This window comes from Leopardus geoffroyi, chromosome A3 (genome assembly GCF_018350155.1).
Source record: "Leopardus geoffroyi isolate Oge1 chromosome A3, O.geoffroyi_Oge1_pat1.0, whole genome shotgun sequence".
Classification (NCBI taxonomy): Eukaryota; Metazoa; Chordata; class Mammalia; order Carnivora; family Felidae; genus Leopardus; species Leopardus geoffroyi.
Genome location: NC_059336.1, coordinates 133,078,278 through 133,101,974, shown reverse-complemented (window position 1 = coordinate 133,101,974; position 23,697 = coordinate 133,078,278). Strand labels below are relative to the sequence as shown.

At 53.9% G+C, this 23,697-nt stretch overlaps 1 protein-coding gene and 1 long non-coding RNA gene across 8 annotated transcripts in view; both read left to right on the top strand.

The window, feature by feature from the left end:
- The first annotated feature begins 269 nt into the window (after window positions 1–269).
- Window positions 270–23,697, top strand: part of RRM2 (ribonucleotide reductase regulatory subunit M2) — a 47,127-nt gene continuing 23,699 nt past the window's right edge. For 2 of the 7 annotated variants that reach the window (XR_006703850.1, XR_006703849.1), the window contains exons 1-10: window positions 286–506; window positions 588–662; window positions 1,038–1,181; window positions 1,483–1,599; window positions 2,173–2,306; window positions 4,410–4,504; window positions 4,633–4,766; window positions 5,737–5,841; window positions 5,933–6,046; window positions 16,557–16,658. Coding sequence is in view for 5 of the 7 variants with exons in the window: in XM_045447748.1 (XP_045303704.1) it covers window positions 396–506; window positions 588–662; window positions 1,038–1,181; window positions 1,483–1,599; window positions 2,173–2,306; window positions 4,410–4,504; window positions 4,633–4,766; window positions 5,737–5,841; window positions 5,933–6,046; window positions 16,557–17,036 (1,509 nt within the window). In the remaining 2 variants the exon portion in view is untranslated. Of the gene's footprint in view, window positions 507–587; window positions 663–1,037; window positions 1,182–1,482; window positions 1,600–2,172; window positions 2,307–4,409; window positions 4,505–4,632; window positions 4,767–5,736; window positions 5,842–5,932; window positions 6,047–6,124; window positions 8,013–16,556; window positions 18,538–22,577; window positions 22,626–22,732; window positions 22,790–23,124; window positions 23,602–23,697 lie in introns of those variants that run through there. The other 5 variants (XM_045447750.1, XM_045447749.1, XM_045447751.1 and 2 more) reach the window with 5 other exon arrangements.
- LOC123581602 lies at window positions 18,182–18,537 on the top strand. Its single transcript, XR_006703851.1, has 2 exons — window positions 18,182–18,283; window positions 18,423–18,537. It is a non-coding gene; the product is annotated as an uncharacterized LOC123581602 (long non-coding RNA).

Below are 23,697 nucleotides of genomic sequence, written 5' to 3'. Positions count from 1 at the left end.
ATCCGAGCCGCTCCTGGAGGAGTGAGTCCCGCGCGCGCCACAGCCACCGGGGCGCGCGGGGGCTGCAGCCTTTGTCCGGTGGGGCCCGCAGGGAGCCGGGCGGCGGCGCCCCTAGCCCGGTCCACGGGTCCAGGGGATCCGGGGTGGGCCCGGGGACGGGGGTCCCGGGGGTCCCGGGGGGTCCCGGGCGGCTCGGCGCTGCAGCTCCCGCGCGGCTCTCGAACGGCTGACGTGGGGCCCGGTGCATCCAATGGGAAGGCGGCGTCTGGCCACGCCCACTGAGCGCGCAGCCCCGCCGGTGGGCTTTTAAAAGCCCGCGAGGCGGTGCGGGGGCTCCCAGGACCCGCGCGCCGCCTCGCCCGCCTCGTCAACTCCCTGCCGCCGCCGCCGCCACCATGCTCTCTGTCCGCGTCCCGCTCGCCACCATCGTGGACCCGCAGCAGCCGCAGCAGCAGCTTCAGCTCTCGCCCTTGAAGGGGCTCAGCCTGGCGGACAAGGAGAACACGGTGAGGACGCGCGGGCCGGGCCGGGGCGGCGGGGGTCTCCTGGGACGTGGGCGTGCCCCCTCACCGCGCGTCTCCCCGCAGCCCCCGGCCCTCAGCGGGAGCCGCGTGCTGGCCAGCAAGACCGCCCGGAGGATCTTCCAGGAGCCCGCCGAGCCGGTGAGTGGGGGGTCTGGCCGCCGGCTGGGAAGGGGCCTGTGGGGGCGGGGCGCTGCCGGCAGGGGACGCCAGCCGGCTCTTGGCGCCAAAGCCTCATTGTTTCCTCTGCCGTTTCAAACCCTAGCCCCTCCCCGGCCCGCGCTCCTTTCCCGCCAAAGCATTCCCTCCCTGGCCTGCCACACACTTCCGTAGATTTCTTCCTGTCCCTCTGGTACCTCCCGGCTGTGTTCTATGTAAGATCCATGTGTGACAGCTGACACTTACACACTGAACCACATGAGCTTGCCGACCACTGGGCGCACTTGGCCTGAAGAAATGGCAATTTCACGTGGGACGCCCTACAAGTCGTATTTCCATTACCCCCTCGCCCGGCAGAAAACTAAGGTGCTTGTCCCCAGCGTGGAGGATGAGCCACTGCTCCGAGAAAACCCTCGTCGCTTTGTCATCTTTCCTATCGAGTACCATGATATTTGGCAGATGTATAAGAAAGCGGAGGCTTCCTTCTGGACCGCCGAAGAGGTAACGAGGATCAGGAACCGGGAGACTTAAAAAGGAAGTTTACGCGTTGCCCCCCAACTCTTGAGGCGGACCCCTGCCCTAGCGGTTATGCCTTGGCTGGAGATATACTTGACTCGTCCTCTGGTTCCTCTTGGGGATGGCTGCCCACCGAGGATGTGAGCTGTTCTCACTGGCAAAGGGAGTTCTGGATGGGAGGGATGTTACCGATCAAGCCGTGTTCGTAGACTTAAAAGGTTTAAGAACCAAGTATATATGTGAGGCCCCGCGTGTGTAAACCCCTTGTGAAACTTCTCAACTTCAGGTGGATCTTTCCAAGGACATTCAGCACTGGGAGTCCCTGAAGGCAGAGGAGAGATATTTTATATCGCATGTTCTGGCTTTCTTTGCAGCGAGTGATGGCATAGTAAATGAGAACTTGGTGAGTTTCCAAACAACGTCTGCTTTCGTTCACTTCAAGATTTGAGAGAATGTCCTCTTCCCTCACCTTTAACATTGTCCCGCCCTGATATCGTATGTGTTTGTAAGGTCATAGTTCTATTACATGGAGTTTGCTGTTTTATAATGTGCTCTGCAGTTGTTTCTTCCTCATGGGTATCTTTCTCCCCCCTGGTTCTAGAGAAGCTCAAAGACCATGTTAAGTGCTAGCCATGGGTTTACTCCTCCAGGCTGTGGCATTGCTTTTCTTTTTGTGGCTTTGCTCTTCCGATAACCTGATTCCGTGTATGCCTTACTGTGAGTGGATCCTTCCTGCAATGAGTTAGGAAAGAATGAACTGATGAGCGTTCGCAGAAACCCTGTAACACAGGCGTTATCTCTTTTCCTGATTTGTACAATGAGCGTGTGGCATGAAATGTCCAGCTTTACCACAGCATAGTGAAGAAGTATTCAAGTAGAAACAAACCTTGTAATGGTACAAAGGGAGTGTGATGGATCTGGGGTCCTGGGGCTGAGTGGCTTCTCCTCAAGCTGCACTGTGATGTTTTACCACTAGGTGGAGCGGTTTAGCCAAGAAGTTCAGATTACTGAAGCCCGCTGTTTCTATGGCTTCCAAATTGCCATGGAAAACATCCATTCTGAGATGTATAGTCTCCTCATTGACACTTACATTAAAGATCCCAGAGAGAGGTGAGTATTTGGGTGGTATGCCAACGTGTTTAGGACTCACTTACTGTTACCCTGTTGCAAGTTTTTGAGCTTACGTAAGTAGGGATGGACAATGCCTCTAGAATGGCTAAGCAGGCAAATCCCTACCACGCGTGGTCACGTCTGCTCTGAGGAAGAGGCCTACATTGACATTAGGAGCCAGTCACTTAAAAACAAAGTTAGGCGGTTACTCCGTTTTCTTGTTGGTCATTCAGTCTAAAACCTCTCTTTGAACAAAAGCCAACAAAAAACATCCGTAGAGGCTGTGTACAACAAACTAATTCCTAGGTCTGACGGTTTTGACTCCTGTGGCAAAGCTGTTAACCTACGATGTGAAGGAGGTAGAGAGTGTACCCAAGTAGAACGTTACTCTCCTCTTAAGGAGCCAGTAATGCAGTACAGGAAATAAGACCTAGAAATAGAAGGGAGACGAATTACATAGTGATGTGCAGGCAGCTCACCATTAGATGAGTTTAGGCACAGAACTGTTTGACCAAAGTGACGGTTTGTTATGGGATCACGAGGTGGGAGCTTAAGGCCCATCTTAACGTTTTGAAGATTGGAGAGGAGGAGAAAGTTAGCAATGGCTGCCTGAGTGCTCTGGGTACTAAGAGCTCAGGAGGGGTGCCTTGTGTGGAGCCGAAGTCTTAAAGCTGAAAAGCAGACTCTTGTAGATTACCAGGGAGAATGTGAAGAGGGAAGGTGAGTGACGACTTGGTAGGGCTAGCAGGATCGGGGAAACGCTTTGGGGGTAGAAACATTGTGGACAGAAATGAGAAAAGACAGGGGCGCCTGGGTGGCTCAGTCGGTTGGGTGTCTGACTTCCAGCTCAGGTCACTATCTTGAGGTTAGTGAGTTCGAGCCCCACACGGGGCTTGCTGCTGTCGGCCTGTCAGCGAAGAGCCCACTTCGGATCCTCTCTCTGCCCCTCCCCCACTTGTGCTTTTTAAAAAAATAAATAAATGAGAAAAGACAAAGGTAGGCATAACTGGGATGAATAACCAGAAGGGGCAGGATCAGGAAAGTCCGATGGTTAAGCTTCAAAAGCCAGGGAGAGGCAGGCCCAGGTCTCCAACAGAGCATGTGGATGTGGAGAGAGAATGAAGGGAGCCCAACAGTCTGATGACCTTGGCTTTATTTATTTATTTTTTATTTATTTTTTTTTTTTTTAATTTTTTTTTTCAACGTTTATTTATTTTTGGGACAGAGAGAGACAGAGCATGAACAGGGGAGGGGCAGAGAGAGAGGGAGACACAGCATCGGAAGCAGGCTCCAGGCTCCGAGCCATCAGCCCAGAGCCTGACGCGGGGCTCGAACTCCCGGACCGCGAGATCGTGACCTGGCTGAAGTCGGACGCTTAACTGACTGCGCCACCCAGGACTGCGCCACCCAGGCGCCCCATGATGACCTTGGCTTTAGAAAACAAGGTCACCTGATAAGGAATGGGCTGGGGAATTTGCAGGCTCCCAAGCTGAGCACAGGGATACATTGGAGGCGGAAGAGGCTAATAAAGACCCAAGTGAGTGTAGGGCCAGTCGATTTTCTTTCCTGACCTGGGATCATCAGTGAGGCATAGAATTATAGTAGGAAGCAATCTCAGGTTGTTTAGTTTATTGGCTTTAATTGTTTTATTATATCCGTATGGCACTTGGGGCCCATATAATTGGCCTGATGTTATAGTCTGGTGGTGGAGGGGGTGTCGAGGAAGATAATGGTCAGCATAGCTTAAGTAGTCTTAGCAGTTAAGATTTTATGGCTTTTCACGTTTAAAGATGGGGCCTATGAACCTTGTCATGACCTGGACTTGATATAATTAAGCTGATAAGTGCTCTTGGTGTAATGGACTGAGGCTTTCGATGTGCGTAGATCTCGGGGCTCCCTGTGAATTAAAGAGTACTTAGGTTTGTATTAACAGGAACCAAATGAATGTCGAGATTTTAAAAAACACTGGGGGAAAAGCAAAAACAGTAATGAGAAAACATTTCAGTTTAAGTCTTGATTTGGCCTTCGTTCCCAGTGTTGTTCCCTAGATGTTTGTGATAGGAGGTCTTTGCTATCATTGCTGACACTCTGGGTGCCTACTAGGGAATTTCTCTTCAACGCCATCGAGACGATGCCTTGTGTAAAGAAGAAGGCGGATTGGGCCTTGCGTTGGATTGGGGACAAAGAGTCTACCTATGGTGAGGACACCTTTGGCCCCACTTATGCCTGAGCTTCATCCTCTGGTGACGGTCACTGGCTTGTGAGCCCTTCCTGTGCACGTGCTCGGTTGCCCACTAGAACTATGTCGATGTTAACTCTTCCGCAGGAGAGCGGGTTGTGGCCTTTGCTGCAGTGGAAGGAATCTTCTTTTCTGGTTCTTTCGCGTCGATATTCTGGCTCAAGAAACGCGGCCTGATGCCTGGCCTCACGTTTTCCAATGAACTGATTAGCAGAGATGAGGTGAGTCTAATACACACAACAGGCTAATCTGCACCCCAAATATCTACAACTCTTGGGTTCCCTGAAGGGAACTCAAGACAACAGATTGCCTTATATCTACATTTAACATGTGAGTTCAATGATACCTGTATTTGGCAGAGAATGAACACTACTTTCGTTTACTGGAAGGTATTTGTGTTCTCAATACATTTATATGTCCGTTGCACTGTAGGTGAGGGGATGTTGTATTATTTTGGCCCGGTAGCCTATCTCTGACCCTAGTGTATTTCGCAGTTGGTTGAGCATCCTGATGAAGTGAGAATCCATTCCGGTCCAGTGTATGTCTTTGAGTGCTATTGGATTAAACTGGAGAGGAAGGTGGAGTATGTCCAGATGTTCTGATTTAAGTCCAGTCTGAAAGGCAAGGGCCATGAACCCTGCCATACTTGGAGCCCAATGAGCAGATCAGACAGCTGATCGTGCCTTGTAAGATGCTCTGCCTTCCTGTAGGGGAAGATAGGGATTACTTGGCATTAAGGCTCACAGACTCGATTTCACTGGAAACTGCATCACTGGTTTCCTGAGCATTAGGTCGTAAATCTCAGAACTAGCCCGGTCACTGAGTTTTGCCTTTCCTGCCAGGAACTGTGGCAAAATTAGAGCTCATAGCTGTAGAAAGAACGCTGTAGAAAGAACGCTCGGAGCAGAAGTCCTGTGCCGTCCTTGGCTACCTCACGGAGCAGCAGGGCCGGGACCTGGCCTGCTCTTGCTACCCGGGTAGCAGCATGGAGGGCCTTGCATGCAGATGGGCCCGCCTCGGCATAGGCAGAGCAGATGGCCGTTGGATTCTTCTTCCCTTTTTTTGACAGTTAAAGTGCTTGTAGTATGGCAAGATGTACAAGGGGAATGCAGAAAAGGGTAAAGCCATTTCCTGTTGCATGTTAATGATAAAGGTCTGGCGTTACAGTGATACTAAACCTTTTTTTCCTAGGGTCTACACTGTGACTTTGCCTGCCTGATGTTCAAACACCTGGTCCACAAACCTTCAGAGCAGAGAGTGAAGGAAATTATTATCAATGCCGTTAGGATAGAACAGGTAGGTTTTGCATCAGGGTCTCTTCGTGCTTGCTAGAAGATGTCTTTATTTGTGCTACCGTCTTACTGAGAAGCTCTGCTTTGGTCCCTAGGAATTCCTCACGGAGGCCTTGCCAGTGAAACTAATTGGGATGAATTGCACTTTAATGAAGCAGTATATTGAATTCGTGGCAGACAGACTTATGCTGGAGCTAGGTTTTGGCAAGGTACAGTATTGTTTGTAGCCTTCTGGTTCTCCCGGAAACTGGTGTTCTGTATTCAAATTTTGCTGTGGACCTTTTCAGGTTTTCAGAGTAGAAAATCCATTTGACTTTATGGAGAATATTTCACTGGAAGGCAAGACTAACTTCTTTGAGAAGAGAGTAGGCGAGTATCAGAGGATGGGAGTGATGTCAAGTCCAACAGAGAATTCTTTTACCTTGGATGCTGACTTCTAAGTGAACGAAGATGTGCTCTTATGTTGCTGATTCCTCCCCCTCCAACCCTTCTCATCAAAAAAAAAAAAAAAAAAAAAAAAAAAAAATCAGCTACTTGAAGTGAATCAACTAGCTACACTATGAATCACCAATAGTGTTCATGAATAGTATTGTTAAAACTGTGTAGCTACCTCGTACGCAAGCCTGTTGATTAGTGATGCTAGTTGTCTCCCCTAGAAAGAAGCATGGAAAAAAGCTACTTGGGTTCTTAGGAAAGAGCTTGGCCGTGTTGGGCTTTTGCAAGCACCGTGGCTGTCCATGACTTCATGGCTCTTAGCAATCATGGCTCAAGGTATGGGGACTCTCTGAGTCTGACCCGGCAGGATTAAACAGTTGCTACAAGGCCCTTGGGAGGGGGTCAGCCTTGGTGCTTCAAAGCAGATTTTAAAGTTTACTTACTGCTTTGTATATAAAATTGGCACTTTACACAAAACCTATTTTGTACTGTTGAGGTAAAGGCCTGATTTGACCTAACTTGGTTTCTAGACCAAACGCAGAGCATTCTGTTGACCGCTAATGGGAGCCAGTTCGGGATTTACTAGGTGACCCACGTCTGCCAAACCTGTGCAAGTCAAGCATGTTATTTCTCTTCTTTATTTTCTTTAATGACTTGAGGTGCTTTGTGATCAGCTTTAAAGTCAGTCCTGCACGTACCCCTGGGTATTAGCCAGTTGGTGTCCCAAAGAAGGCAGGTTGCGTTTTATATAAATACAGGTCAGGTCCTGTATGGTGGGATCAGAGGGGACGGGAGCTTCCAACTTAAATCATCAAGGATTAGAATGTGATGTGAGCGGGCTGCTGGTCACATGGAGGTGCAGGAGAAGCGGTTTCTGTCTATTTCTCAAACCGTATTTCCCCCAACTTTGAGTTCTTGTGAAAGACCCTTAGGTCCTTAGCTATAGGGTCGGAGGTAGCACCGTACGTTGAGTCTTCAAACGATCCTTGAACAAAATGACCCACTTGAGGTCTTACTCCAGTTAAGTGGCCAAAACCAGGACTGAAATTGGCTCCCTGAAACGTTGGGGCATTTATTCCGATTTGCTTTCATGTGTAAGTAGGTCCCGTTGACTTCATCCTTTTATATTTGCTACATGCTTTTTAAATTAGGAAATGTCATTTTGCTGTATATGCCCGATGTATCTATCTGTGGTTCATGTTTTGAAATAATTGCCCGGCACCGCGATTCATGATCGAAGTGGATATTGTTCAGTGTACTGACTTCACTTCAGTGCCTGCCTAAATCTGAGCATTGCCTTGTTGGATTCCTGACCTTCAGGAGGAAACTAGAGTTGCGTGAGCTATAAATACATGTTCTATTCACATATTAATTTTAGAATGAAGTACAGAATAATATACCTAATAAGGCTAGTTTGAGGCAGCCTGCCTTTGTTACCCCTGTCCCCCAAGCCCCCCAAAAAAGGAGAAAACCAGCCAAGATGCTACATGGAACGTGAAGGAGGATACGCACCAATCCTTCGGCCACGTTTGTTACTATGTTGTATTGTGTTGGCTGATCCCTGGCCCTGTTCCCTTGTCTGTTTCCTTCATTTATTGTATAAATTGTCAAATAGTTGATTTAAGCACTTCTGTAAGAGGGGCTTCCTGTCTTTTAAATTATTGTTACCTAAAGTCGATCCCAGATTGTGTGGTTTTTACACTTGTGCAACACAGAAGTGAATAAACGTTTTGCCCCGCGTGTCAGGTGCATGCAGTTGGAAGCTGGAAGCGGGTGTTAGAATTCTGCCTCCTTTAGCGTGCAATGTAAGAATTTCTGCCAGTTCAGATTCAGTTTCCTGATCTGTTTAAAGGGAAACTGGTGTTAGTCTAAAGCACTTAGAAGTCTCAAAATTGAATGCTGCACAGATGTTAAGTAGACTGTTCTCGCATCTGTTCCTTGATGAGATTTGCATTTCAGTTTAGGAAGAAAAAACAGGGTTTTTTTTTTTTTTTTTCATGAAGGCTCAGGAGTTCATTTGCTTTTCATCCCATCTCGGGGAGGGGACTTTCCTAATGCCTGTTCTGGCACGAGGTCTCTAGGAAACGGGTCTGCCTGAAAGGTGACGGTCAAAAGCATCAACCACGCTGCACGCGGAGTTTGTAAGCCAGGACTGACTGGGTTCAATTTCCCAGCAACCCTAAGTGAACCACTTCTCGGCCTCAGTTTTCCCATCTGCTAAACGACAGGCGGTGGGACCAGAAGGGGCTAACAATCTCCCCAGCTTTGTTCTTCCTCGTCTCATCAACTTGACCTGCATGGACTTCTTTGTAGTCTTGGGTTGGTCCCTCTGTCCATAAATGGCCTTGCTGGGCCTGCCTTCTTAAAGCGTCTTTGAAATGGTGACCTGTGTCTGCCACTTTAACCCAGCAGGTAGAGGTGGGCAGGGGGTCTGGCCCACCCTGCACAGCTTACCTTTATTCTCAAGCAAGAAGCCGATGCGCAAGTGAATCTGAATGTGAGTGCTGTGGTCGTGGAACCAGGGCAGGGAAGGAGCAGCAGAGCTTGAGGTGCACGAGCACTTAGGAAGGAGAGGCGTGTGGAGGGGGTGACCTTGTTTCTCTGGAGGAGGAAGGGATGGGAGACTTCCGCGGAGAAGGCACATCCAGGTCCTTGCCTGTCCCCCTGTCTCGGCATGAGACCTCCAAGGATCAGGCCCTGGAGAAATAATTTGGTGTGGGTAATGTCTTGGGGGCAGGCATGTTCTGTGTCTTAGAGGAACATGATCTTTGCCCTTTCCACCCGAGGGGCACTCGGAATGTCATTTGACTTGTCAGGTTGGTGGCAGGCCCACCGTGGGTGTTTGGGACGGCCACGCTCTCGGGACCAACTCCAAATGGCTTCCCTGTGGGTCACCTACAGTCACGCCTGCACCTGCCGTCCCACCTATGCCAGCTACCTTCTCTAGAACAGACCCATAGAGGGTCTGCATCAGTTAAGCGCAGTCGGGCCACTGAGTCAGAATTGCCCACCCTGGCCTGTGATCCAGCCTGAGCACTGGCTCCTGACAGCTGGAACTGGACGGGTATCTAATGCCACGTGGCCAGGGAGCTGACTGGCTGTGTGTGCTGTTGAGGGTGAATAGCTCTGCCAGTGTTGGTCCAGAGATCCAGATAATGGTCCCTGGCTCCCTGGGGTGTGGCTGTAGCTTGGAGGGAGCAGGATTGTATGGCGTGGCTTTTGTGGCTTTTGTCGGCCCAGGGAAAGCTAATAGGCCCCCCCAGCCCCACCCCACTTCTGTGGAGGAGGGTACCCTCCCGGTGTACTCCGGGCACTTGAAAAAGAGAACGATCAGTGACGGCCCTTGTCGTTCCTGGGAGGGGATTCTGGACACCAGGATGTTTTACGATGAGAATGGCTGACCCCGCTGCGGGATGTAAGGTTCAGGGGCCACAGTCCCTTGGCCTGGCCAGCAAGAGAGCAGACGGAGGTGATCTGAACACCCTCCGGGCTTCAAACACGCCAGTGATCACAAGAGTTAAGTGGGTAATGACTTGCTAAGAAAGGGGAATTTTCAGATGCTGGGAACAAGAGAAGGACTGGGGAAGCTCGGGCTTATCAGAGTGCTGGGGGTGGTTATTAGTCCCTTAGAGGAATTGGGGGGTGAGGGACCAAAGACCACCCCCCCTTCCCAGATTTGGAGGGAAGGGACTGACCTGTAGCACAGAAACTGCCATCAAACCAGGACCACAGTGAGACGGGGCTAGGAAATCATCCCACTGGCATTGGGGGAGAGGGTGAGGGTGCTTATCTTTCTGGACTCGACCAAATCAAAATCCTAGACCTGCACCTCTCGCGGGTTTGTGATCTAGGAACATCCATAACCCCAGCCTGGGTGCCTGTGATTCCCACAGACGGTGTTCACCATTTTTAGGTTGCAAAACAAACAGGAGGACGCCACATGATTGTAGGAACAACAGGTAAAAACCCAAGAACTTCCAGTCAACAGGATGATAGATCTAATGGGTTCAGAGGGAAAAAAATGAAAGCCCAAAGAATGGAGTATCCTAAAGAAAGATTAAAAAAAGAAACTTGCTACGATTTCTAGATATAACCTAACAAAACTACTGGAATTAAAAGTCTTGGGGCTTAAAAAAAAAGATGCTTAGTAAGAGGGAACACAACTGAGGGTGCATGGGTGACAGGAAAGAACCTGGGGGAATTCTCTAGAAGTAGAGGGGGGGGGGAGATGTGGAGGGTGGAAGGGGGTGCATGTTATTTCTAAAGGAGATAGATGTTCACGAGGGGCTGGATGGCTAATGTTTAAAGAGGTGATGACTGATAGTTTCCTAGAAGCGACTCAATCAGAAAGTGCAAGGAATACCAAGTCCAGTAAATGAAAATAAATCTATACTTAGACTCACCTGTAGTGAGTCTGCGCAGCATATCGACAAAGGTCATTAACGTTTACAGGAACGGTAGCTCTATAAAGGAGTAACCATTAAGCAGAAATTTGCAACAGTGCTACGGTCGAAGCCAAAGATTATGGAACCAAATCTTTTCAATGCGGAGAAAATAATTAAAACCTATTCAGAAGTAAGGGAGACTTCAGCCAGAGTTCATGCATCCCCCTCTTCAAAAGAAAAGTGAAGAATGCCCTTTAGGGAGAAAATGGTACCCAAAGGAAGGATGGTGAGCATAGGAATTGGTCAGCCTGTAGGAAGTCTAAGCACAGATAAAATCAGGGGGACCCAGAACACTGGACCACGTGGTAGGGGCGACACTGGGGGAAGGTCCTTGTGCTAAAAATGAGAGGCTGGTGACGCAGGTTCCCCAGACACCTGAAGAATCTGCAGTTCTCCTGGCAAGACGAGGACAGCCTGAAAGAACCCACCAGAGTCACAGGGAGGCAGCATAGGGACGTGGGACACGTGATCAGTCTAACCGGCAGAAAAGATGAGAAAAGCAAAGCGTGGTGAGTGGAAACCACCATGAGATCTGTGAACACAATAAATGCAGGCAGACCGCCCTAGCCAATTAAAAAATCATAGGAGCTCAAGACTCCATGAGAATCCATTTCCGAAACTTACATAATGCAGAAGGGTGGATGGGGAAAAGCCTCGGGCTGAACTGTTAGCAAGAGAAAAGGGCAAAAAGGCTTCCTGCAAATAGAAGTTCATGCCTGAAGGATGATCTGGGGAGACGCGGTTGTAATTCCGCATTTGACCGCGTGGCCTCCCTGTCTGCAGTGCCTTTGGGCATTGACTTCTCCTTCCTCCCAGGGCCTCCTGGGGGCTGGATGTGGTGGCCAAAGGGGGAATGTCTTGTGGTTCTGACCTAACCCTCCTTAGTCACTGTCCCGCTTTTTTAATCCTCACCTGGGATTGTCTGCATCGTCCCTGTTTCAGAGTCCTCTGAGTGTACCTGCAGGTGGTTGGAGGTTCACCCCCGGAGCACAGCCTTTATCGACTGTCTCCAGCAGATGCAATTCACTTTCCTACCAGAGAGAAGGTGCCTGGTCCTCCCATGTCCAGGCAGGGCCACAGGCTGGGGTCCTGGGTCCAGCATGGGCTCGGCGGGTGTAACCTAATGGACGGCACGATGCACACAATTTGGCCCCACTAACGGGATGAACCAGGGGTCGGGGCCTGGATGGTGACAGATGGCAAGACTTGCTGAGTGGGGATGTCAGGTCCTCCTAGTTTGGGGAGGGCAGAGCCTTGGGGGCGTGGCCTGACCTGAGAGGTTATAGGACCCGTGCCGAGACCGCCTGTGACCCAGAGAAGGCCTTTCTTTCTATACTCTGAACTGGATGGAGGTGGTGGGAGGGAGCTGCTGTCTCTCTTGGTGGTGGCAAGATGCTTCAGGAGAGGGCAGGGCCTTGGAAAGCCTCGTTTTCCCTCAGAGGCCACTGACTGACCTCTTTTGCTCACTATCAAAAGCCCTCTGACAGCCCCTGCGGGTTCTCCCAGCCGGAGGCTTAGGGCTTGGGTTAAGTTTGGAGGCGGGGGAGGCCGTTTTTTACCCTTGGCTTTGGGAGTTGAGGGTGCAAAGGGTGTGGGGCTGCTGCAGCCTCCTCGCGGCCAGGAAGGCAAGCCCTGTTGAGAGAGGAGCCCAGACTCAGGAGAGGAGAGCTGATCCGCAGGGGGCTTCAGAGAAGACGGGGTCTTTAGGACCTTGTTCGTTTTCTGAATCCAGCCGCGCCTGAGTTCCACTCCCCAGGATTTTCACCTAAGTAAGCCAATAAATTCCTAAGAGCATCAGGATGTTTGTGCCACATGCGACGAAGATCTACCTGGACGGCACCCACAGTCGTGAATTCATTTGGTCCACAGCCACCCTGGGGGCGTGGGGGCCCCCCCACATCACAGATGTGTCCAAGAGATTCAGGGAGGCCGTGGGCCTTGCTAAGGACCGCAGGTAGATAAACAGCGGCCAGTCAGGGACTCAGGTGTTCCGGTTCCATGGCATGCAAACTTTTCTGAGAACAGGCACCCCAGGCCTCTACTCTGGTCCCGAGGAAAGTGCTTCTGGCTCCCCCTACCTGCTCTGCCTGTGTGCCCTGCTCTGCTTTGCCCTTGACACTGGTCAGGTGGCCTGTCTGGGCAGGAGTCTCCTCTATCCTCACTGGCCCAGGCTTTGGACCCAGGGAACCATGCCCAACTTGCTTCTGCCTAAGACCCCCCAATGGCATGGTGGGCCTGGGGAGCCTCCACTGCCCTAGGAAGGCTGAGGAGAGGGTCACGCACTCCCACGGGAATTGGAATCTCAGGCTTAGTAAGGAGGTGGGAAGCAATAACGAGCCTGGCAGGTGGAACGCAGGAAGGTTCCAGCTGTTTCCAGAAAGATCCTGGGGACTGGCTGCCTGTGCGAGGTCTTGCACCGGGCCTCCCCTCCACCTGGGGGCGGACAGCCTCTCCTGCGGGGACCCAGGACATGCTCTGCCAGGTTTGCTTTGGAAGGTGTGCAAATAGGTGCCTGCCTGGGACTGGTGTGGCCTCCCCTGGGCCGATCTGGGTTTCAGTTGCTGAACTGCATTTCCACGCCACAGCGGGCCTGTTCGTTTCCATTGGTGCAGGGATGGTGGCAAAAAGGCTGGCTTTAGAAATTGTCACTGTGAGGGGCGACCGGCTGGCTCAGTCGGAAGAGCGTGCACCTCTCGATCTCACGGTTGTGGGTTCAAGCCCAACGTTGGTTGTAGAGATTAATTTTTAAAAATGCCATTGTAGGAATCAGGTGACTAATGCCTAGCGTATTTTTTGAAACAGCTTTATTGAGGTATAATTACAGACCATCCAATTCACCCATTTAAAGCCAAACTTCGTTGGCTTTTAGTACAGAGATGTGTCACCATCACCACAATCAGCTTTAGAACATTTTCCTGCCTTCAAAAAGAGGCCCTCCCCCCCATAGCAAGTTCCTCCCCGGCCCCCCTCCCTCCCAGCCCCTGGCGACACTGATTGCAAGTTCTATCTCCGCGGGTTTGATTGGGCTCATTTTTGAGATACTCAATGAAGAGAAGTTATTAACGGAAGAGGCACTGGATTTTATTTCTTAAATAACTTTTTTTTAAAATGTTTATTTATTTTTGAGACAATGCAAGAGACAGAGTGCAAACAGCGGAGGGGCAGACAGAGGGAGACACAGAATCCCAAGCAGGCTCCAAGCTGTCAGCCCAGAGCCCGAGGCGGGGCTCGAACTCACGAACCGCGAGATCATGACCTGAGCCGAAGTCGGACGCTTAACCGACAGAGCCACTCAGGCACCCCGTTATTTCTGAGAGATCATTTAGAATGTTAGAGGCAACAAAGAGGTGATGGGTCTATTTGGCAGGGAGAAACTTGATTTATATTTCAGAAAGCCCTTTTTTCCCTGGGCCTATTAGGAAAAAAATTTGCATTCAAAAAGATTCATGATGTTGCCTGGAAATGGTCTTTGCCGCTGAATCGCAGAGGCTGCCCCCGGCTGGCTGACCTTCCTTTCTTCACCCTCGATCATTAAACATTAACTTAGCCTCTCTCCTCCTTCTGTCCCCGGCCCTGTGCTGGGGGGGGTGAGGTGTGTGGGGGGGAACAGACGGAAGGTCGGGGGTCAGAAAACTGGGCCCAGGAACCAGGTCTGGTCCACTGCCTGCTTTTGTACAGACCCTGAGCTAAGAATTTTTAAAGATATACTGAAATAGTATTTCGTGACATGTTTCAATGATACGAAGCCACATTTCAGCACTCATAGATGGTTTTGCCGGGACACGGCCACACTCCCGTCTGCCTGTCCAAGGCTGCTTTCATGCTGCTGTGGCAGAATGGAAATGCTGCCACAGAGACCGTATTTAGGTAGAGCTAAAATATTTAAAAAAAAAAATTCTTTTTAACATTTATTTATTATTGAGAGACAGAGGGAGGCAGAGCAGGAACATGGGAGGGGCAGAGAGAGGAAGAGGCCCAGAATCCGAAGCGGGCTCCAGGCTCCGAGCTGTCAGCCCAGAGGGATGACAATTTTAGGGAGACATAATTCAGCCCATAACACTGAGCTAGTGGTTAGTTACAACAGCCGTTATTACAAAGGAAATGACGTAAGCTCAACATTCGTAAAGTATATTAAAGAGAAATATAGTAACGACTTAAACTCTGTCTTAACCATGTTACTGTTCCCTGGGCTCCTGAGGCTAGTGACGCCTGTCGTCTGTCGTGTCTCTGAGGTGCAAATAACTATGTAACGGTGTATTGCTGGGCATGCGGTAGCTCAGAATCCGCTTTGGTGGGAGTACGGACACCATGGGGATTAGTAAATGCTACAATCCAGGGTCCCTTTCTGGAGAGCTGGCTGTTGAACATTTACCCACACCACCGGTGCAGGGCGCTAGGTGCTGAGAAGGTCAGCCTGGGCCCTGTGGGGTACGGAGAGGGATGCCAGGCCTTGGGGAGGCTGTACTTGACCTGGTACCTGGGGCGCCATGGGGGGGTGGGGAGCCACGGAAGGGCTGGGAGCTGGCGGGGGAGGGGCGGGTGGTGTGTGAGCTACTGGCTGGCGGTGGGTTTGTATTTGTGCCTGTGTGTGGAGTGTGCATGCAAGGCTCTGTGTCCTCTGCAGGTGGAAGGTCCTCCACGAATGCTCGCTGAATGGCCGGATCATTTTGAAAAATTTCAGAAAATATTTATCTATTTTTGAGAGGGAGACAAGAGCGGGAGTGGGGGAGGGGCAGAGAGAAAGGAAGACCCAGAATCCGAAGCGGGCTCCAGGCTCTGAGCTGTCAGCACAGAGCCCGACACGGGGCTCGAACTCACAAACCGCGAGATCGCGACCCAAGCCGCCCGCAGTCGGCCGCTCGACCGACTGAGCCCCTCACCCCCACCCCCTGCGTGCCCCTCATTTTGAAATTTCTAAAAGGGGATTCAGCTTCCCATCTCCAGTGAGAGTTAGGGCTGGGAGTAATCTGAATGCTGAGCAGAAGGGCCATGGGTGAACGAATTATGTAGTCTCTCCCCGGTCCCCCCCGGGGAGGGCTGAGCAGTTGTTATAAAGGGTGGATACGGATGGTGGGGAGCTGCTTACGGGACGATGGCGAAGGAAAATAGCAGACGGTAAATTATTTGCGTCCCATGGTTACGATGGCATAAAAATATGTGTGGTTGTCTCTGTCCGCAGTGGCCAGCCTGGGAGTGGGGGGCGCCGTCCTGGTGCCCCCTTTCAGTTCAGGAAACCTTGGGCTTTGGAGCCCAGTGGACCCAGCTGGGTCCTGCTCTGCTGCTTCTGAGACAGTCCCCTGAGCCCGGGGGTTAGGTCTGCAGGCGGACGGTGCCCACCCAGCCAAGCTCGGTTACGCAGGTCTTGGGGCTGTCCTGGGCTGACGTCTCTTATACGAATGTGGCCTCCCCAGGGAGGCTCTCCACCCCTGTGGGCACGACCCGCGTTCTCCTTTTGCGCTGCCGGTTACTGCCACGGAGGCCTCAGCAGACCCTCTGGCTGTAGATGGCACCGGCTTGTGTCTGAATGGAAGGAGCCTGCTGACTGAGGCCTGGTCTTGCAGTGAAGACAGCATGCGATTAAGGGTCCTGTGTCCCAAGGTCACACCGAGGAGAGTGCCCCTTGGGTCTGGGAGGGGGAGGGTAGAGCGCAGGGGAGGAACCCCCTACCTGTTCTTGCTGGGAAGGAAAGAGGGGAGGGGCGGGTAGGAGCGCTGCTGTTCCAGGGCCAGAAACAGTAGCACAAAGACCGAACGGTCAGGAGGAGGGTGAGGCGTGGGGTTGGGGACACCAGGAATTGGCACCCGTTTGCTGAAAGCCTTACCCTGTCCGCTCTGCTCAGGTGCCGGGAGACAACAAAGCACAAGGCGGAGGAAGCCCAGGCCCTCGCGGAGATCGTGCACTGGTGGGCGACGCGGAAACCCAGCCAAGTAACCGCCGTGCGGTAAGTCACGGGAAGGAAATGGAAGTAGGCAGGAGGGGGATGGGTAAAGGGCTCATGCTGTTTCATGTGGGTAGTCGAGGAAGGGCTCTGAAGAACGGGAGGAGGAAGTGGAGACAGACCACACGGTTAGCAAGGAAAGCTTGTTTTAGGTGTTGGCAACGCAAGTGCAAAGGTCCTGTGGCAGGGACGGTTTTGATTTGTGGGGTCAGAGCACAGCGAGGCACGAGGGTGGGTTCGGGCCCTCCTGTTGGCACAGGAGGTGAGGGACAGGTGGCACGCCGGCCGCGACAGCTGACGGGATTAGCTCCGGAGTTGCCTGTGTGTGAGAGAGGGGTCAGAGGCTCCAGGGGTCCTGGAAGGATGAGTTGTGGTGACTGAGATGGGGAAGTGTGAGGAGCGGGGCAGCGAGGAGGGGCCCAGAGGCCGTCCGGGCAGGTGTCCTTCCAGACGCCTGCCGGGTGCGTCGGCACGTGCTGGACGGGCTGGTGAGGACGTGGGACCGGAGCTCGAGGAAGAGGCCGGGGCTGGAGACGGCACTCAGGAGCCTGATGTGTAGGTGGTGTTTGAGGTTGTGGAGGGGTGAGTACAGACCGGAGAGGGAAGTTTCCGGCAAAGGAGCAGCGCCGGGGTGGGAGTGGGGGGGTGGGGAGGCTGGGACCAGTCACAGGCCTGCACTCTGCCCACCTGGGCTGCTTTGCCTGTTCTTGATGTTTGTGGGTGCCCCACCCCCCACTTCTCCCAGGGGGCAGCGGCGAATCTGCCCCCCTCCCCGGGGCGCCCCTGCCCCTACCTGGTTCCAGGCCTGGTTCCTGCAGGTCCTGGGAAGCAACCCCGCTTCCCCGCGCCCCCCCCCCCCCCCCCCCCGTGGCATCCCCGTGGCTCCGCGGTCCCACACCTACCTCCCGCTCAGGCATCTCCTTCCCAGTCTTTGCTCCCCCTCTCCTCTCTGCCCCCGTAGGGTTTTCTCTTGGAGCCTCTTCACACCCGTCTATGGAATTGCAACTCTCTCCTCAATGTAGGTTTTGAGTTTCAGACCGAACATTCAACTAGACAGACATCTCCACTTGGGCGCCCCACTTGGGGACGCTGCCCCGAACTGCACCCCAGATACGCTGGTCGTCTGTTTCCTCAGTGAATGCCCCAGGAGCTAGGTCCTAAATCCTGGATGGGCTCTGCTATTCCCCACATGGCCGGGAGGGGGCGCCTCGCACCCTCCCTTCTCCCTCATGGCCCCCACCCCCACCCCAGCACCACCTGCGGATCCGCTCCCAGATGGCGCTCGGGCGCAGTCCCACGGCCACCTCCTGGGTTACCGCCGCACTCACGGTCAGCCTGCCGTCTTCTGCTCTGCCTTCCTCCAGTCCGTTATCCGCACAGCCTCCAGAATGATCTCTCAGAAAGTAAATCAAGTGGGGCCACCGTGTTGCTAAATCCCCCCGGGGCGCCCCCAGTCCTCCAGATAAAGCCACAGCCCTCATCCTGCACCGGTCCAGGGGCCTCGCTGGCTTCACCTTGACCCTCACCGAGCTTCAGGGCTTCAAACACATCGTTCTGCCGCTTCCCTGCCCTTGCCTGCACCTTGCTACCTGTCCAACTCGTCTCATTCCGGAGACCACTTTACCTGGGTACCTCCCCAGGCCCGGAGGGGCGGGCTTAGGGGTCTTCTCTATGCTCCCATGGCCCGCAGCAGCATCTGCTCTGAGGGTTTATCATGCAGAATTACACCTGTCCGCCGCTTTTCAGACCCTTCCCCCCGCCCCCCAGGTTGTGAGTCCCCTGAGGTCACGGACGCGGTCTGCTGCCCCCACGGTATCTTCCGCTGGCCTCTGACTCAGGCACGGTGCTCTGGATTCTCTCAATAAACATCTACTCAATGAGCGAGTGACTAAGCGAGTGAATGAATGAACGAGAGAATGAATGAATGAGGGAATGAATGAATGAGGGAATTCGGGAGCAAGTGAGTGACTGGGGGAGAGGCTGCGGCCTCTGACACGGTAGCAGAAGGGTCACAAGAGTGAGGGCTAAACGAGATAATGCTCTGGAGCCTCTGGCCCCTGAGGGGGTGGTTGGTAAATGGGGCTCACTCCCCGCTCCTCCTCCTGTCCCCTGTCCTGGCTAACCTGCGAGTGGCTGCCGATGCTAAGTGACCATTCTGTCCATCCTGCCGCTGTTGCCCCTTCGCAGGGCGCTCTGGGGACGGTCCCATCACCCGCGGCTTCAGGCCCTCGGGGCCCGGAGCCCAGACTGAAGGCGGAATCCTCCTGCACCCCAGCTCTTCCAGCCCCCGCTGGCCCCTGGCCCTGGGCCGGGTTGTGCTGTCGTCCATGGACTTGGAGCGGCCAGAGACGGCAGCCAGCTCCCAGGGCATCTCCTCGGGTGCTCCCAAGGTCAGAGACTCAGTCTCGCATCGACTTGCTAAGGCACAATTGCTTTCTTTGTCAATTTTCTTTGGGACCTGTGCTTGTCCGGATGTTTACGTGGTGTGGGAAATGAGTGTTCTGGAGCTGTTGGCAGAGTATCACTTGGCATCCCTGTGCTTCTAGAGATTTGGGGGGCCTTGGAGCTGTGGCTCCTGCCGCAGGCAGCTGTCTGTCTTCTTCCGGCTCTTGAGCCCGGCAGCTGCCTCGGCCCCCAAACACATGAGCGACCTTACGACTCTGGCCCTTCCGTGATCCCCGACAAACTGTTCCCGTGTGTAGGTGGAACTTCTATTTTTAATAGCCGAGTTGTTGAGAGATTGTAAGGCTTCTACTTCCTTTTGAACAGAAGGCTTCCAGAAATAGTTATACCTTTGCTTCTATAGAATCTAGGAAGTCCTCCCAGCCCAGGGGAGGTCAGCAGGTGGCGTGGGATCACCTAGGAGACGGCCCCGGTGACATCACGCACTGCTCGCTCAGTCGGGCTGTCCGGTCCTCTCGATCCACCGAGCACCGAGGGGCCCCGGCTGGCCCTGCCCTCTGCTAGGGAAGGAGGGTTCGGGTGGACAGGGACCGGGTCTTGGGGGCTTTTAGTGTCAGGCTGAGGGATCTGAACTCTGTCCCTAAGCCCTCACTGACTTAACAGAGGAGTAACAGATCAGGTGTACGTTTCCAAGAGGCCGGATGGCAGTGGATTAGAGCTCTGCCCCGTCAGTCTTTCGTTTTACAGAGACCTAACCCTTCCAAGGTGCCAGGAAGCGGCGATCGCTCCAACCGTGTGCAATGCATTCCAGCGTTTTCTCTTCTCTTCTGTTTCATTTGTTTTTCTAAAAACGCTGTTTGCAATCCTCTCCATTGATTTTCCGTCTCCCCGAATGCTTTTGATCTGCAATTTGAACAGCACTGGATTGGAGAGAGGAAGCCGGGCAGAGGCTGCTTGTCATTGTCCAGCCGGGAAGCCGCGGGGGTAGGGGTGGGGAGCGCCCGCCCTGGGGCAGATGGGTGGGAGGTGGCGGGGGGGGGGGGGGGGGAAGGGGCGGGGCTTGCATCAGGTCGACATTGGCCCCTCGGGCTGTGCACAGCCCCTCAAATCCGCGGGCTCAGTGTACCCCCCTCGAGAGACAAGGGGCAGTTCCCGAAGCAACAAGAGGGGCCTGTGACTGTGTCGTGTTGGGGATCCAGAAGCTGTGCTTTCATAACTCAGACATGCTGCGTGGTGTCTGAAAGTCATTTCATTAAATGTCGCACGGAATCAAAATAGAAATTACATGTTTGGGACAAAGCCCATTGAGCCAGGAGCCAGGCATTCGGAATTGGATCCAGAAGAGTCTCACGGAAGCCGGGGACTGTGGATCCAAGGTGGCCCTGTCTACATGGCCAGCCTCTCCCCGCCTGCTCACACTTGGATTCCCAGATGTAGCAGGTGGTCCTGGAGCCCCGTGGGCTCACAGATATCAAGCTGCTGGGGGGGGGGGGATGGAGAGCAATGATGACAGTTCCCCTTGGTACCCCTACCGAGCTGAAGACTCATGTCAGTGATCCTCGATCCCCAGCTACCTCTGGGAGGTACACTTATACCTGAGGGCGGTCACCGCCTTGGTCTGAGGTTGCGCAGCCGGCAAGTGGCAGAGATGACGTTTGGGCTCCAGACCAGCCCTCCTGCCTCCTGGGCCACCTCTCCCCTGTCGCTCCTGGTTCTTGCAACGAGCCGACCGAAGTCGAGAGACACGTGCGCAGATTAAATCTGGGTGTCTGGGGGAGGGGCTTGGGCCTCGGCAAGTTTGAAGGTCCCTGGCAATCCCGACGGCTCCCTAAGTGGGGGCCACTGCTCTGGGAAGGGGTGTGGGTGGCCTTTGTGTCTGCCTTCCGTCCCAACCTCTGCCGGCTGCTCTGCTCATTCAGCCGGTGCACGAGCAGGACCCTCTTCTGGGGGCTGGTAGAACCACACCTTGCAGCTGCGAGTGCATCCCCTCTCCCCTGTCCCGTGAGCGTGCTCACCCCCCACCCCTGCCCCCTGTGTGTGTCCACCCCCCTTCTGCCCCCTGTGTGTGCTCACCCCCCACCCCTGCCCCCTGTGTGTGCTCTCCCCCCACCCCTGCCCCCTGTGTGTGTCCACCCCCCTTCTGCCCCCTGTGTGTGCTCACCCCCCACCCCTGCCCCCTGTGTGTGCTCTCTCCCCCCACCCCTGCCCCCTGTGTGTGCTCTCCCCCCACCCCTGCCCCCTGTGTGTGCTCACCCCCCACCCTGCCCCCTGTGTGTGCTCTCCCCCCACCCCTGCCCCCTGTGTGTGCTCTCCCCCCACCCCTGCCCCCTGTGTGTGCTCTCCCCCCACCCCTGCCCCCTGTGTGTGCTCACCCCCCACCCCTGCCCCTTGTGTGTGCTCATCCCCCACCCCTGCCCCCATGTGTGTTCTCACTGCCCCACCCCTGCCCCCTGTGTGCGCTGTGCCCACTGTGTGCGCTCTCCCCCCACCCCTGCCCCCTGTGTGTGCTCACCCCCCACCCCTGCCCCCTGTGTGTACTCTCCCCCCACCCCTGCCCCCGTGTGTGCTCACCCCCCACCCCTGCCCCCTGTGTGTGTCCACCCCCCTTCTGCCCCCTGTGTGTGCTCACCCCCCACCCCTGCCCCCTGTGTGTGCTCTCCCCCCACCCCTGCCCCCTGTGTGTGCTCTCCCCCCACCCCTGCCCCCTGTGTGGGCTCTCCCCCCACCCCTGCCCCCTGTGTGTGCTCTCCCCCCACCCCTGCCCCCTGTGTGTGCTCACCCCCCACCCCTGCCCCTTGTGTGTGCTCATCCCCCACCCCTGCCCCCATGTGTGTTCTCACTGCCCCACCCCTGCCCCCTGTGTGCGCTGTGCCCACTGTGTGCGCTCTCCCCCCACCCCTGCCCCCTGTGTGTGCTCACCCCCCACCCCTGCCCCCTGTGTGTACTCTCCCCCCATCCCTGCCCCCTGTGTGTGCCCACCCCCACCACTGCCCCCATGTGTGTGCTCATTGCCCCACCCCTGCCCCCTGTGTGTGCTCACCCCCCACCCCTGCCCCCTGTGTGTGCTCACCCCCCACCCCTGCCCCCTGTGTGTACTCTCCCCCCACCCCTGCCCCCTGTGTGTGCCCACCCCCACCACTGCCCCCATGTGTGTGCTCATTGCCCCACCCCTGCCCCCAGGTGTGTGCTCACACCCTCACCCCTGCCCCCAGGTGAGTGCTCACACCCTCACCCCTGCCCCCAGGTGTGTGCTCACACCCCGTCCCCTTGGCCCTCCTCCCCAGGGGGGCCAGGCTTGGGGGGCAGGAGAGCTGGGGTGGGGTAGGGGTGGAGCAGGCCCTGAGGGGTGTCTGGTGAGTCCAGAGGGGGGTGGGGAGGACAGGTGGGGAAGGCACTCAGGGGCTTTGCACCCACTCTGAGCCTGGGTGGAGGGAGGGGTGTAAGAAGAGTGAGGAGGTGCCTGGTGGGGGGGGGGGGCTGGTTTTCTAATCCAGCACTTTTCTGTCCCACTTCCCTTAGGTTGATGTGGTTCTTTTTCTCACTTCCTACTTTGGACACTTTTTTTTGGTAAGTAAGACGTAAGTTTTTAAGACTTTGGATCTTCCTCTGAGGACTTGTTTAGCTGACTCCCCGTAGGACCTCACTTGTGGTGTTTTCATCATTATTATTTCTAGACCTTCTGCGGTTTGGGTTTGGACCGCTTCTTTGATGCGTGAGTGAAGGACTCTTCCTGCCCCAAGATGGTGGCCTTTCCCCCACAGATTTTGTCATATATATATATTTTTTTTAACATTTACTTATTGCTGAGAGACAGAGAGACACAGGGCGTGAGCAGGGGAGGGGTAGAGAGACGGGGAGAGTAGGCTCCAGGCTCTGAGCTGCCAGCACAGAGCCCACGAGATGGTGACCTGAGCCGAAGTCGGTCGGTTAACCAACCGAGCCACCCAGGCGCCCCTTGTCTCGTGTTTTTAACTTAATTGCACAGTGATTATAGAATGTTTTATGTTGTTGCTGCCTTTTGGAATTTATTGTTACTTTGCAGTGATTTTTCCCCCCTTTCTTCCAGCTTTATTACAGTATAAATGGCATACAATAAGCTGTGCATATTTAATGTGTGCTATTTATTAAGTGTTGACGCGTGTGCACCCCCAGAAAACCATCACAGCGATCAAGCTCATGAACCACTCCTGGTTTCCTCTTTGTGATTTGTCCCTTTGTGATTGCTCCCCAGGCTCCCCCTTAGCCTCACCCTGTCCCCAGGCAACCACTGATCTGCCTTCTGCCCTCTAGGTCAGTTTGCATTTTCTAGCATTGTGTGTAAGTAGAATCTTAGAGCATATTTTCTCTTGCGTCTGGCTTCTGTTACCTGCAATTGTTTTGAGATTCATCTTATCCCACCAGGGTCCATCCCTTTTTACCCCTGTGTAGTATTTCCCGGTGTGGATGCACCACGCTTCTTTATCCATTCAGCTGTGGATGGACCTTTGAGTTTTCCCCCTTTTTGGCTCCTATGAATAAAGTTGCTACAGACATTCATGTAGAAGTCTTTCACGGACGTACACTTTTGTTCCTTTCCGGTAAATACTTAGTAGCAGAAGGGCTGGTGAGAGGGTAGGTGTGCGTTTAACTTTTTTTTTTT